The 15,975-nt window shown below is 35.4% G+C and overlaps 1 protein-coding gene across 4 annotated transcripts in view; it reads right to left on the reverse strand.

Moving 5' to 3' along the window:
• The window catches only part of LOC129246448 (GTP-binding protein RAD), a 150,983-nt gene that overhangs the window by 104,344 nt on the left and 30,664 nt on the right, over positions 1–15,975 (reverse strand). For all 4 annotated transcript variants that reach the window (XR_008582466.1, XM_054885293.1, XM_054885294.1 and 1 more), the window contains exon 2: positions 6,151–6,304. Coding sequence is in view for 3 of the 4 variants with exons in the window: in XM_054885293.1 (XP_054741268.1) it covers positions 6,151–6,304 (154 nt within the window). In the remaining variant the exon portion in view is untranslated. The remainder of the gene's footprint in view (positions 1–6,150; positions 6,305–15,975) is intronic.

Genomic DNA, 15,975 nt, shown 5'->3' on the forward strand with positions numbered 1-15,975 from the left:
CAGCGACTTCTACCTGAAAACCAGCAGTTTTAAAAAATATATAAATTGGCGGATTTGGCTGATTCCATCTTGTAGACATCAGTGGAGACATAGGTACCAACATCGCTACAGATTTTCATCTTGTTCCAATTCTGCCTACTTGGAAAGATTGTCTTGGTACGAACCTCAAACTCCACTTGGCTGTATAGAGAGATCTGTACGAAGTTCGGAGAAATACGGTGTTAACTGCCTAAAAATTCTTCCATGTCCCATGAAGCTCTTTTAACCTGATCACACTTTGAGCTGCGATGGAAGTAACGGGAAAGTCGATGGAAATAAGTGCAAAACGATATTAAGAGCAGCACTGGAATAAGTTCTACGTAATCCGGTGATGTCAATACAAGCAGTCCTTTGCATCCTCCCCAGTGTACATCCTTTTTTACCCGACTTTCAATGTATAGGTTCCAATGGAGTTTGGAGTTAAGTCTCACTCAAAAGTACCTAACTTCCGATGAAAGTGGAGAACGTGGTTGTTTAATCTGGGAAGTCTAAAGTGTGAAGGTTTACATTTTCCAGTAAATACCATCAGCTCTGTTTAATCAGATTTGACTCTGAGTCCGCAACTGGCAGCACAGCGACTGAGTATAGCTAATGATCCTTTCAAGGTCTCAGTCATATCTGAGGGTAATGGTGCCGATACCATTAGGATCAGGTCTTTGGCGTTCACTATTACCTTAACCTCATAGAGCCGCTACCAGAAAATTAAGTTTTTTAAAAAATTATTATTTTCCGTTTTTTTTTAATTGAAAAAAGGATAATAGTTGTCTTATTTATGTTGCATACAACTACTGAACGACAGCATACACACTTCTGCTTCTAAAAATTAAAAGGGATATATCACGCAATAACGTCTCGAGACGCACTGTCCGGCAAAACAAAGCTATCTATCACAGAGGGTAGACTACAATTCCACCAGTGTGCAGTAGAACAGAGCCGATAGTTGGGCGCCAATGTTTGCGGGAGAGGGATAAAAAAATAATCGTCATGTCAGAAGATATTTAAAGGCGTTCATCTAACCAATTCAAATGTTTTCCACTATTTGCTCAAACTTTGGCAAGTGGTAGCGAGTCCTAAAACTACATCTAAAAAAAAAACAACTTATTTAGGTATTACGCGCCACTTACTGTTAGAAAGTTGAAAAATAAGAACCACCCTAGTAAGCAGTAAATTTTAATTTTAAGGATTTACTCCAAATTCGCTGCCTTCCCTATTTAGCAGTTTATTCCGCATATTTAAGCAAACTTTGTAATAATGAAAGAAACCCAATAAAAATTGCCACATTTTCTTGCTGCGAGACGGAGTGCTAATTTAAAGCTCAACAAAGCTTACTTACATACAAAATTCATACTAATAATTCGCCTTAAATATTGAATGTCAGTGACTGTCAATGGCAGCTGGCTAACACACACACATACACACTTATTTACATTTCACTCACAGTGAGTTATTTTCGGCGCTCGTTTGTAAGTAAAATATCGCAGTTAATTAACGACAAAAAGTTTTGTGATTAGCTTTTCTGGAAAGTTTTAAGAAAATGTAAATGAACACAATACAGAGACGTCGAGGTAAATTAGGAAAACCTTTAGGGAGGACTGGAGCAGCGGCGCTGATAAAAGGGCATATGGTTCGTGCATATTTTCCTCACTGACAGTAGAGCACGACTTAGCGGCTTAGCTACAAAGTTAAGTACAAAAAATATCTCATTTCAATCCTTCTGATGTCAGGAATGGTGAGCGACGATATGATGCCCTCTTATTTGTTATTATTTGTATTGGCTTATTTTTAGCAGGATTATCTTCGACGTGGATATATATGCTCCGGTAATAGTTGTTAATTCCTCAACGGTCCTCACTGCAACTGGAAGGGACTAGGTTCTTCAGCAGAACTGCAGAACTGTCCAAAAGGCAAGCAAAACTCAGATATGGTCATCTTCTAGCTACATATAAATTTGTCTGTCATTTGAATAGAGGGCAGTATCTAATTCACCATACTTATTCTCATAGAAATTTGACTGAACTTAAACGTACGGCTGTCGGCAAAGGCTTCAAAGTAGCGATATTTTCAATTGAACTATCAACGTTTATGCGAATTGGGTGAATTTACCGCACTGCTTATAACATTATTATGAACTAGTAAACATTTCCGAGATTGGACGGTGAAGGTTCATACATAAATATTTATTTTTTATATTATTTTTTTCTACATACACGTTTTAATGTTTTGAGAAAGAAAATTGAATAAAATGAAAATGAAAAAAATTGAGCAAAATAGCATAAATGGAAGACATTCAGTATTCGTACCGACTGGCATATCTGTTATAATCAATTGAGCGTGACATGTGGACGAATACAGAAAAAAATACAAAAAATCCAGGATATAAAATTTAAAAAAAAATTAAAATTTAAGTTAGACAAATCAATTAAAAAAATAAATTTAAATCAAACTAATGTTCGGGATCGGAATATATAAGCAGAATTTAGTGGCAATAACCACAGTGGCAAAAGTGTCGTAAGTCCAAGATTCAAATTTTGTGCAAAGTTTTTAAAGTTTTATTAAATTCTATTGAAATAAGTAAATAGTCAAAATCTGTCAATAAGTGGTGTTTCTATAATTTTTCAACTGAGTATAAATTGAAGTCTCGTAATGCCAGTTAAGCAAACCAGCTGTTTTTTAATAATTCATGTCACTGTAATTTGTATAGCTTCACTTTAGTTTACATCAAATCGGACTATAGATTTTAAAAAGCACATCAACTAACTTTTAATTATGTAGCTTGCCACGCTTTTGTGAGCATGAAATTTTTTTCACAGATAAATAATATTAGAGATTATTTGAAAATGAAGAATCGAGACAGCAACGCCAAGATATGCAAAATGATTTCATAATTCACTTTAAGCACTTTTATGTAGGATAAGATAGTGTAAGCGAGTGGCCCATAAGCATCTCAAATATTAGCCTAAAATCTTTAAGATCGATGAAAACTGCACTGTTTTGCTAGGTAGTGCTATGCTGGGTTAAGCTCAGCTCCAAGAGATCTGATGGAGAGTTAGAGGAATGATTGCAAGAAAATTCTAGGTATTTTTTATTCAGCAAAACTTCATTTGGAAAACCTTACATACGAAATATTTGAAACTATAGGTTTTATAGATTAATGTTGCAAGCCTAGTTTCTAGTTTTCTGATAAATTGAATTTTATGAATTCCTTTAGAATTTCAAAGGGGATATCGTCACTTCATCCAGGCATCCACTGCGTATACTTTATTTCGTAGCAGGGAAGTTTGACTATTTTGTATGCATTTTTTCAAAACAGCAAGAATTACGAAGTTGAAGTATTACCACATATACATATGTACTTATATATTCAACGTATATATATATTTTTAAATTTATTAGGAAATTTCTAGGATATATATGCATACATTTTTCAAAGGACATTATTGTACTAAGAAAAAGTAAACCGAATTTTTGTTCAATAGCTAGATGCATTCTTCTTCTTTTTATGTCTCTACTAATAGCATAGAGTGAATATAAATATTAGATATCATTTTTTAAAACAAAGAGTGAGTAGTTCGGTTGTCAACTTAGCTGATTTCAAATAAAAAATTCTTATCGCTCATTCACTACTAAATACCTCAATTTTAGTTACTTATGTTGGGTTGGTGTATAGTTATTATTTGGAATTGCTCAGGTTCGAAATTCCGTGCATGAAACACCAAATAATAGAAAACGTTTTAGCGGCACCCCTTGTTAGGCAATGGCAAATCTCCAAGTGTATTTCTGCCACAAGGAAAGTAGGTAGGTAGAAATGCTGTCGGTCTTTAAACCAACTTACATAGACTGTTGCAGATCCATTGTGATACCACAGTAGCGGTTTGTCTGCTACTCCTCGTAAAATCATTTTGCGTTAAGTGCAGACCAATTGATCTGGCTGACACTTATATCCTTAATATCTTCAGCATCATTCAAGAACGATGCGCCAAAGTATCTCAATATAGTCGCAAGTCTGGTGAGTTAGTAATAGTGAAAATGTCTGACAGATTCTTCCTCTTCCTCAATCTTGCAGCTTCTGCAATTGTCGAAATGAGGCCGTTCAATCTTTGAGCATGTGGACCTAGGAGAAAGTGGCCTGTGATCAAATCAACGTTTTTCAAAAGACGTTTATCCTTGACCGATTAAGTGGCGCCTTTGAGCGCTTGACGTCCGATTTCCACCAAATTTTCTTTGTAGCATTACATATCAGGCTATTAAACCATCTCGTGTTGGTTGAAGTGACAATACTACATTGTATTATTTAATGGCCGCTTGGCTATCGGAATAAATATAAACTTCTCTAAAGGCAGTCACATGTTTTCTTAATCAGACCGCTACCTCATGATGGATAGAATTTCAGCCTGAAATACGTTACAATTAGTAGGAGGACGAACTGAAATGCTTACTTTTGCCTTCGTGCAGTAGACACCAAAGGCAACTTAATAGTCAAGCTTTAAGATATCAGTAAATGGCTGTAAGCATTGCCAACCTACTGACGCCTAGGATTCTAGTACCAAATAACCTATTAAAATATGATTTATTGAAACAATAGTCAACAGGATTGGTTGGACCCAGACGGATTGCTATGTCCCAGTGTCTAACACCTAACTGGCGCCATTGATTAGTTAGGCAAACTAAAACTAGGGGACGGAAGAAGAAAAGTATATTGAGAGCATTAGAGATTGTGGTTCTAAGAGTGCCATACGTTGAACTTTCGGAGGCGACATAAAATTGTAGGTTCCTTCATTTGTAGGCGAGGAGCTCCGAACCCCTACTGAAAGATGTTCAATTTACGACAACTTGCACGTTTGTATCCGGTTTTATTTACATGTATTTAGATATGATGATTGCTAAAATGTACACGGGAAAGTTAGTAAAATTCCATGAAATTAGATTTTGTTTTTTATTTTTTCTGGAAAGTTATAGTATTTTACATTTCCGCATCGGGATATTAATTTTTTAGTTTATTTTTTATGTATACTTTACGCTATGTAGGGAAAATAGTATTTTTACTGCTTTCAAGGCTGAGTACTACATTTTTTAACGTCTCTTTCATTGTAAAACTTATGCTAGGATATAGACTACATACTACAGTTGTCAACAATTTTTTATGCTAACTGTTTTATAAGCAGAAATAACATTTTTTTTTTTCAAAAAGAAAATATTTTTTTATGACAAAACATCTTTTTTTACATTTCAAAAAATTATGGTATGAAAGTATAAACAACATTATGAAAATGTTATGCGGAAGAGGCATTTTAAAAATCATCAACTTTAAATACGTATAAAAAGACTAAATTTATAGCTTAAAAATTCTTTTGGAACATCATTAAGGCAGATGTAATCTTTCAGTTACTTTCGGTTTCATCTAATCAGGAGATATAAATAAATATAAAAAAACCTCTTTTTCGAATCACTGCCTTATTCGCACTATGCCATGTGCCCACATATCTACATGCATACGTATATGTATGTACATATAAATATGCTTATATTATATATATATGTATGTGCAATTATATATATAGTATGAGCTATGTGTCCTTAATTGATTTATATCTTAGGTTACAAGAAATCGTTTTTATAACTCACAAATAATTCTAATTAGTTGTTACTGTTTATGTTAGAATACTGACTTTCGCTTTTGTTACCAAATCGTGTTACCAATCATAGTTTATTCCAAATCACAATTAATTTTCTTTAGCCACTTGGCTGCTGATGCCACACAAGTATTTTCCGCAAAGTTATGTAATAATTTTATTCAAACTGCTCGACACTGATGGGTTACGCTAATATTTCGATAGCTTTTCTCTTAGCGAAACCTCTATAATAGTAATTAACTCGAAGTCTGAGAGAAACTTTTCCTATTTACTTGAAGTTGAATAAGATAAATAAGTTTACTAAATGCTTGCACAACAAGATAATTTTTAGAAAAAAAATATTACATTTTTTTAAATAACAGTACAGAGTACAACTTAATCCGCGCAAATTCAATCTGTCGACACGCGGGCAGGCAAACTCCACTTGTTTTGAAACTATTCACTCATATACACACACACAAAATAAACTTGGCAAACTTACCATGCTGTTGCGGTCTACGCTGTGATAATTTGCGTCTTTGCGGCGGTGTTTCCGTTTCACTGAGACGCGGTTCGCTCGTACAGTAGGAGCGCGCATTTTCCAAGTTATATTGTTGCTGTTGTTGTTGTGCTTGCACTTGAGCTCTTCGGCGCACCTGAAGATGGGATAAGAAAAGCAAAATACAAGGTGAATGTGTGAATTGGGGTACAGGAAAATTGTTTTGCAAAGGCAAAATAAATAAAAATATAAATAAAGTTAAAGAAAAAATAAATAAAGTTGATTTCTTCAGTGGCACGGCAGCAACATTAAAGCCCTACTTACTAACAGAAAAGTTGGGATATTCGTTATTATAGTGGTTATTGTCTACATAGATAAAAAAAACCGGAGAAGCGTTGTTGTAGTCTTGTAAAAACTTTGGATCTGCGAATAAGTTTTTGCTAGCTGCTCGGTTTTATTTTTTGGTGTTGTTCTTGTGGTAGCAATTTGCCTTGAGTGTTAAGTTCGTAAGTGGGCACATATGAACTTCCAGCAACACGTGTTGCTCAAACTGTATGAGCAACAATGTTTGCAAGTGTTTGCGCTCTGTTGCTTTAACTGCCGGCGCACAAAGTTATTTGTACACCCAATAATACATGGCGTATACGCAACATGGCAGCAAATGAAATTAAATTAAAATAGTTTTACGGCAAAAAGCATTTGGTGTGTGTTTTTTTGTTTTTGTTTTTGCTTAAGGATGAAGGGCAAAACTGACTATGTATTCATAGGTATGTGTACAGGGTTACCGGTAAAGTCGTCCTAGATACTTAAAAACGTTGCTATTTAGGTAATTTCTGATTCGATTTTTCGCATGCCTGATACTAACCAGGTCTGGATTCTGTGTTTCTTTATATTGAACTATTTGTTGGGTCTATTCAATTGCAATATTCCTTGAATACCGTTTTGGATAGTTAAAAAAACTTGCTAATATGCAGAATAGTTTCCATACAAAATTATCACAATTTTTTAATGATGTGAAGTAGGAAACTCTTAATGAAAAATCATATTGTAAATAAATTCAAAACTTTATTAGACAGTCATTTTTAATGCGTAGTTTATTGATTCAAATTTCATTCATTGATTTTTATTAATTGACATATGATTAGCTAACAACAGAAAAACCTAGGACTCTTCAACTAACATGTAACAAAGGTGGACATACAAGAGAAAACAAAATATATATTTTTAAAATAACCTCTAATGTACAGATTCATCATGTCATACAAAGTAGCGCACAATTAAACAGCCAATTTCGTTTTTGAATATCTTATTTAACTAAATTAGAAAGTAATAATAATAATTTTGAGCGATGGATGTCTTTATTTTCACCGTTACGCGATCCACTGCTTGTCTGTTTGTATAATGCAGTGGTCTAGTTCAAATAGGACTGCCGTACTCCATTTCCAAAAATTAAAAATCCAATGATAGGGTGATTAATTTCGCACCACCCTGAATAACCAAATTAATATGAACTGACCTACAAAATAATGTTCTTAAGAGTCTTTCATAAGATGCGCTTAGAGGATGTTTTAAAATACAATAAAACATGTCAGTTTTCACAACTTTTAGTGAAAACAGATACTCTACAATTCACCAAACAGTCGATTCATGAATGCCTAATTGTTGAGAACGTCGAGAGCAAGATATCGGTGTTGCAGGTTGTTCAGCAACACTCTGCGCTACACCAGCAAAATTCTCAACAGAACGTGCAATGTTTGATCTTCTCTTTTATATACTCGACAGAACCAGTTTTTTGAAATTTTCAGAAACCTTTGAGCTGTGGACCTCTTTTCACGATTGTTTCCACCAAAAAAAAAAATAGCGAATTTTGCTATATGTTGTTCTTAAAGATCGACCATTTTCATGTTAAGTTTCAACAATTTTAACGCGTTCTACGGTGTAAAAGCTGTAAATGTGACTACTTGACCAATGTCAATGATGACTTAAAAAAAGTTGCTGTCTAGGAATTATTCACTACTGATAGCTAGGCATCACTTTTGAAACACCTTTTATTTCCTTAACTTAAGAATTTCACCGAAGCCCTGTATGTATATACATACCTTTTTCAATGAAATCTGGTTAGTCAATTGAATTTATTGTGGTCTACTTTTGCAATTTGGCGAGCGAAAGTGGATTATTGCTTGCTGTTATGTTACAATGTTTTAAAATGTGCGAAAAAAGTGAAACCTCAAATAATGGAATTTGAGTATTTCATTCCTTTCCTGATAGCAACGTAAAGTAATATACTTTATAAAAAAAAATAAATTAACATAGTAAATAATGTAGAAAAAACATAAATAATTAACATTTACACGGATTTTCTTCGACTCCCTGTCGAAATTAAATTTAATTAAAAACTGAGGCTATATTGTTAATACAGCAAATACATATAAAGTTTTTTATGTGAATATCATTAAATAAGTTCTTATGTATAAGTACATTTTTGTTTTAATTTCATTTTCACAAAAAATTCATTTGAATAGTTAAATAAGTAGACTGATTTCATACACACATAGCTGTATCGTAATAATAACAATTATTATTAACGGACCACATAATACTGTGACCGCTTATGCGCGAGCCTGAAATTCTGGTTAGTTTGAGCACCTTCATATCACCATTAGCGCCAATCTATCGAGGTTTGCGAGACAGAGTAATAAAATTTTGTTCGTTTGAATGAAAACTTAAGAGTAAATAAAAGTTTCACGTTGAGACAATCGGAAAATAACATTGATACTCTAACACTGGAATGCCGTACTTGGTTAGATGTTTCTTCACTGACATTTGGGTATGCGCGATGCATTCTGGTGGAGAATCCTTAAGTCCACAATTCGTTTAGTTTTTTTCTTATTTTTTTAACGAATTTAAACAAAAAGTATGAAATGGTTATATTAACTAATGCCACAGGACAACAAAATGAAAAAAAAATTTAGTCTCTGGAGTCTTATAGTATTTCATCAAATCAGTAATTTGAAGATTTCCTTTTATATTTGCGCCCATTAATGAAAACACAGTAAAATAAGAATGAAAATGGCTTTATTGTTTTTCAAAATATAATATTATACTTTTGCTTTCGCTTGAACAAATTTCGAAATTACCTTTACCAATCTGAAGTGGATACCACCAAAACGAGGAGTTTAGGGGCATCACCAGCTTCTTAAGGTATTGAAAAACGTGGACCTCGTATTTTTGTTTTTGATGTATGAGAACGACAATACATCATTGGCTGTTCTTATCAGGCTTGTAAGGCAGATGACCTATTACTTTGATTTTTTGAGTGCTGCTTTGTGTGAAGCAATACGAGAGATTTCATTGTCTTAGTGAAGTATGATTCCTCTTCGACGGTTTATTTTCCTTAATTCTGCGGAAATTTCTGGCAAACAAATGGTTGTGTGCCACTTGGAATTGACTGCTTCAAGTTTATCTACTTGACAAAGTTGCGAGATGAGCACATTTTCCAAAAAAAAAAGCGGGCGACCATTTGCCGTGAGATGCTTCATCCGCGTACAACTGTTTTTAAGATGCCATCGACGTGCCTTCACCGCAACTGAATTTCTGCAACACTTTTTTACATCAATGTCAAATTATATGGTATCCAACGAGTACAAAACTTCTTGATGACTACTATGCAATATTGAATGTATTCTGGTCCTACTAATGCTAAAATATCCATACATGCCAATGTTGAGTTAGCGAGTGACACACAGAATTGCTTGTTTCTGGCACAACATTCAACATTTCTTGAAATTCATCCATTGGACCAGCATTTTACTGGGGCTGAGTTTGGTTAATCTATGTCGAAAACGTAATAGATTATCACACGTAGATTTTCACGATTAATTCCTTGTTTTCGGCGCTAATGGATTTTTCATCAACTTTTGTAACAGCAAAATTCTGGTACTTGTCAAATAAAGGGTCCCACACCATGAGTTTTAAATGTTCTACGAAGAAACTGCTCGTGAAATTTTATTTGATATGCACTCGCATTATATTTTGCTGCGGTTGATACCCTAAGCTTTATTTCTATTTTTTCGAGCAAGTTTGATTACAAACATAAACAATTAATTTGACCACCAAACACAATTTTTACCTCCATCGACCGAGCTCTTTGCGGGATTTTATAAACTCATCCGTCGCCATTGTTCTGCAAAGGAGTTTACTACCTTTCACACCTTGACCTTCAATATGTCGGAAATGGTTAGTATTTCTTATCATCTACTAAAAAACGAGATTTTTTTATTTTATTTTATATTTAAAAATATACTTCTAATATAAAGTCATTATAAAAACTCTGCCATTCTAAGTCACAATGTCTTGCATTTGCTATACGTTTCTGTAGACTTTTTTTCTGGATAAAATCGCTTTTTCTGACATATTAACTAGCATATAAAACAAAAACAAGAAAAAAAATTGCGGAATTTTGTAAGTACTTGGCTGAGCAAGAAAGGTGGGAAAGGTCGAGCAGAGGTTGAATATCGGTGTCTGCTTTCCATGTACAATAAAAAGAAGCGTATGTTAAACCTTCAAATATCATTCAATTTTAAAGGACTTAAATTGAAATACATTCATACATTTTGAACCAATATTACCACAACTTAATTTACATATGTACAAATATGTACTTTACACACGATTGCGTGCAGAATCTAGTTTCCATTTCAATCAGAAATCTTTCTGCATATTGAATTAACCTTAAGCTTTGTGAAGAAATATTTCAACCGCAGCAATTGCAGGCTTACACAGTGTGTGTCACCGAAGAACGCACTGCTGTTTCTCTGCAATGTATTCAAATTTAAATTCTTTCATTAAAAATATTAATCCAAAAATACAATGCGTTACATAACTATAGCACTACTACTTATTCACAAGTTTAGATAATTTATTTATTTCTTATTTGATTTTAATATTTTTTTTTTGTAAATATAGTTTATTGTCCTACAAAGTCCTCTAAATTCAAGTTTCAAACTTTGTGCAAATTTAGGTTAGATTAGGTTATGGTGGTAGTCGGTCTGCACGACCAACTCACTTCGACCTTACAGGTCCGTTGTGATACCACTGTGCTACACGGGAACCTCGTTTATCTTCCTTCGTGGAACCATTTCGTGGCTCTTATGAAGCGTAGTATTGATGCCAACCCTACGCCAGACAGTTCTGTGAGAGAATTAAAAAAGTATTTACCTAGACAACCTGCTCTGATTTTAGCTAGGGCTGGAAAATTGCAGAGGAAGTGCTCAACTGTTTCTTCCTCTTCCTCATCTCTGCAACTTCTGCAATATTCATGGGAGAAGACTCCTAGCCTCGAGGAATGCCTGCCAAATAGCCAGTGACCGGTTAAGCAAGCCACGACCTTCGAGATATTGTCCCTTGAGAGACTAAGCAAATCCTTTGTTCTTTTCTTGTTTATTTGCGGCCATAGTAGCCTAGCTGTTAGACACGTATCTTCATTTCTCCATGACCTATTGGCCTCTTGGATAAAGTGGTTTTTTATTATTAGTTTACTCGTGGCCATGGGTATTCCAATGGTACTTTTATCACTCAGCAGTTGGAGAGCGGTACCCTTTCTGGCTAGCTCATCTGCTTTACAGTTTCCCTCAATATCTCTATGTCCCGGAACCCAAATAAGGCTGACCTTGAATACGTCACTAATATCATTTAGAGCTGCCCGGCATTCCTGTGCAACCTTCGATCTTAGTAATGCCGCATTCATTGATTTGATGGCCGCCTGGCTATCCGAGAATATATTTATAGTCGTTTTTGTTAGGGCGTGCGTATTTAGGTAAGTAGCCACTTCTTTTATAGCTAATACCTCTGCCTGATAGACGCTGCAGTAGTCTGGTAGTCGAACGGATAATTTCAGTCCTAATTCCTTCGAGAAAACTCCGTAGCCAACCTTATCGTCTAGCTTGGAGCCGTCTGTATAAAAGTTTAATTCCCCCCTTCTCCATGGCCTTCTTGTATGCCACTCCCTTCTTGACGGTATACTCGTCTTGAAGAGTCTTTCAAAGGTGAGTCTAGGGATAGAGTAGTCTATTTCTTGTTTATGACTATTCACAGAGTGCAAAATGGAAGCGTGGCCAAAGCACCGGTCTTTCCATAGCGCAAATTTACTTTGCATCAAAATTTCACACTTTTTAATAAGAATTTGCAGTAAATTTATGAGTATGCAGTTTTATGTTATATTGAATTTTCTTAAAATAAAGTGCAAGTGTGAAGAGGCTCCAAAACGGTACAAGCATTCGTTATATAGAGAAAATGAAGAAGACGGCCTATTCAATAAAATAAAAAAAACCAAGGATAAAAAAAAAAATTTAACTGTGTCAACATACTCTATATACGGCTAGCTTATAATAAAGGGTGGTTAAATTTTAAAGGCCGATGATGAATGTAAATCACACCTAAACGTCAAGTTATTTTTTGCATTTCATTTAACATTTTTCAATTTCAGATTAACTCAATTTAAACCATGGAAACATATCTTTCGAGCAACGCGTTAAAGTTATTCAGGCTTATTATGAAAACGGGGGTTCAAATCAAAATGCATATCGCGCACTTCGTGATTTGTTCGGTCAATATAATCGTCCAAATGTGCGGACAATCGGAAAAATTGTGCAAAAGTTTGAGCACCAGTGCATGCTCGTATAGCTCGTATGCAGAAAATATTGCTGCTGTTCGCGATAGTGTGGTTGAAGAGCCGTCCACCTCAACTCGTCGTCGTGACCAATAATTGCACCTCTCACGCTTGTCGTTGATGAACATTATGCATAAAGACTTGCATTTACATGCTTGCAAGGTGCAATTAGCTCAAGAACTAAAGCCTCTTGACCATTTAAAGCGTCGTCAATGGTCAGAATGGTGGCAGGAAATGGCAACAGTGAATAACCAATTTTCGAAGAAAATCATCTTCAGTGACGAGGCACATTTTCATCTCAGTGGGTTCGTCAATAAGCAGAATTGCCGCATTTGGGGGAATGATAATTCAAGAGTGATTGCCGAAAAACCAATGCAACCTCAAAGAGTGACTGTTTGGTGCGGTTTATGGCCCGGCGGCATCATTGGGCCGTATTTTTCCAAAATGAGGCCGGTCAGGCAGTTACTGTGAATAGTGTTCGCTATCGTGAGATGATAACGAACTTTTTATGGCCCGAATTGGAAGATATGGATGTGGACGATATGTGGTTTCAACAGGACGGTGCCACTTGTCACACAGCTAACGAAACAATGGCTCTTTTGCGCGAAAAATTTGATGGCCGAATAATCTCACGTCGCGGCGATGTCAATTGGCCGCCAAGATCAAGTGATTTGACACCGTTGGACTTTTTTCTTTGGGGTTATTTGAAAGAAAGGGTGTACGTGGATAACCCAGCAACAATTCAAGAGCTAAAGGATGAGATAACTTGGCACATTAACGGCATAGAACCTCAATTACGCCTCAGCGTCATCGAAAATTTGGACTATCGGATGGAGGTGCCATACCAATATTATCATAATAAAGAGAAATGACAATAATTTCCTAAAAAAATAATATTTTATTCAACCTTTATAAAGAGCTGATTTATCTTCTAACAAACTTTTTCAAAAAACCTTGCATATCTTAGAGAAATTTTCAAACATTTTTTTTATTTTTTTCTTGTATGTAGCTTACCTTATTCAATTCACGAATTCGCATTCACGTAATCTTACAGATGTTTTTATTATGGAGATATACGACAACATTGCGTAGTTTATTATTTACATTTTTGAAATTTAAGTAAACTTTATGCGAAATTTTTTGAAAGGTCAGGGCTTACATTTCTAGTGAATACACAGTTTTTAACTGACATGAGAACTTAAATGAGAATTTGGTGGTTTGGATCTTTTACTATTATTTTTATTTATATGGGACCAGTTTTCGATGTGTTTTTGTGCGCTGAGGTTTGAAACTGCCGATCATGTCATGGTTTTGCGGGTGTGAAGGGCCATAATAGCATTTATTGGGTGTTTTAACTGCGCTTTTTCTGAAAAGACTACCGTGCCAGGTACTTAAATTTATGCCTTAAATAAAGCTTGAATGTTACACTAGAATAAACATAAATGTTATGCAAGCTTCATAAAAACAAAACAAAATAAAAAAAAAAAACTTGGGACAAATGCTCATATGAATGTTAGGGCGAGTGTTGCTTTGATGTAAATTTTTCAAGATTCATAAAGCTCCAGAATCGTGTTCAGCGATCAAAAGCATATCGGAAACCAGTCTCTTGCCAAAAAAAACAAATAGAAAAAAAAAAAACAACTATACAGACCTGAATTATGTTGAGACTAGTCTTGTTTACAACGTTATGAATTATGTTGCAATGAATTTACAAAAAACAAGTACACATAGCGAAAATTAAAAAACAAAAAAAAAAATATCTGCACGATTTTTAGTGACACTCACTGTATGCCAATCACTCAATTTCACAAAATGCGCGTAATCCCTACACATAGTTGTGGTTTACTGCCCATTCCCGGCATTCACCTCAATTTCTTTGTCGTTCACACCGAAATCAAATGAATTTGTATGCAACTCACAAATACAGACCTTTCGATTTGTTGTCGAAACGTGTGCGCTATACTCTGGCTTGCCATTTAATTTACAGCTGACGAAATGTCACATACTACACATCTACATCTGTGTTGCGACGAGTCGGATATGCAGGATGGTTAGTTGACTGAATAAGAAGAAACTTGAGACACTTCATTTCATAGGAACTCGTGGCAATGGCATTGAAGTTGTGCGGCAGCTGTTGTTTAGAAAGGTGGGAAAGATGTGCCACCGGGGGAGGTTAAAAGGCGAAATTGAGAGGTTTACGTGAGAAACCACTGGGTTGGCTTAAAGATTTATCTGTCGTTTATGGTGGAGTGAATTTGAATACTCAATAGCCTTTTCACGCATTGCTTTTCAACTCTTTAATGGCAATTACTCAACTGACGTCTTGTGCCATTTCTTTTCACTGATTTTTATCGCTGTTGTTTTGCTATGCTGGCTGGTGTTTTTCTCGTACTTTTATTATTTAATCTTCTAAGTGTTTTTATTTTGTGAAAATTTTTTCAACAGCAATATGTTGATTGCTTGGTATTTTTTAATTTTTTTTGGTGTCATGAACTGATTACTACCACAAAGTAAAGTGATCGAAGTTAAATAGTGGCAACTGCGAATGTCACAGAGAGTGTGAAGATCCCGATACCGTAATTGTTGACGACGGCACTGTCGTTCAGCTACCCGACCATGGCGAAGTGAGAATAGTGATAACGCGGCTAAAGAACAACAAAGCCGCGGGCATCGACGGACTGCCGGCTGAGCTATTGAAACATGGCGGCGAGGCAGCTCCTCGTAAGGTGCATGCATCAGCTTCTATGCAAAATATGGTTGGATAAAAGCATGCTTGCAGATTAGTATTTAAGTGTGCTCCGCCCAATCCATAAGAAGGGTGATCCCGCAGTCTGTGCCAATTACCGCGGGATTAGTCTTCTAAATATCGCCTATAAGGTTCTAGCGAGCGTATTGTGTGAAAGGCTGAAGCCCACCATCAACCAACTGATTGGACCTTATCAGTGTGGCTTTAGGCCTGGAAAGTCTACCATCGACCAAATATTCACAATACGCCAAATCTTGGAAAATACCCATATAAGGATAATCGACACACACCATCTTTTCGTCGATTTCAAAGCTGCATTCGACAGTACGAAAAGGAGTTACCTGTATGCAGCCATGTCTAAATTTGGTATCCCCGCAAAACTAATACGGCTATGCAAGATGACGTTGCTCAATAC

This window comes from Anastrepha obliqua, chromosome 4, assembly GCF_027943255.1.
Source record: "Anastrepha obliqua isolate idAnaObli1 chromosome 4, idAnaObli1_1.0, whole genome shotgun sequence".
Classification (NCBI taxonomy): domain Eukaryota; kingdom Metazoa; phylum Arthropoda; class Insecta; order Diptera; family Tephritidae; genus Anastrepha; species Anastrepha obliqua.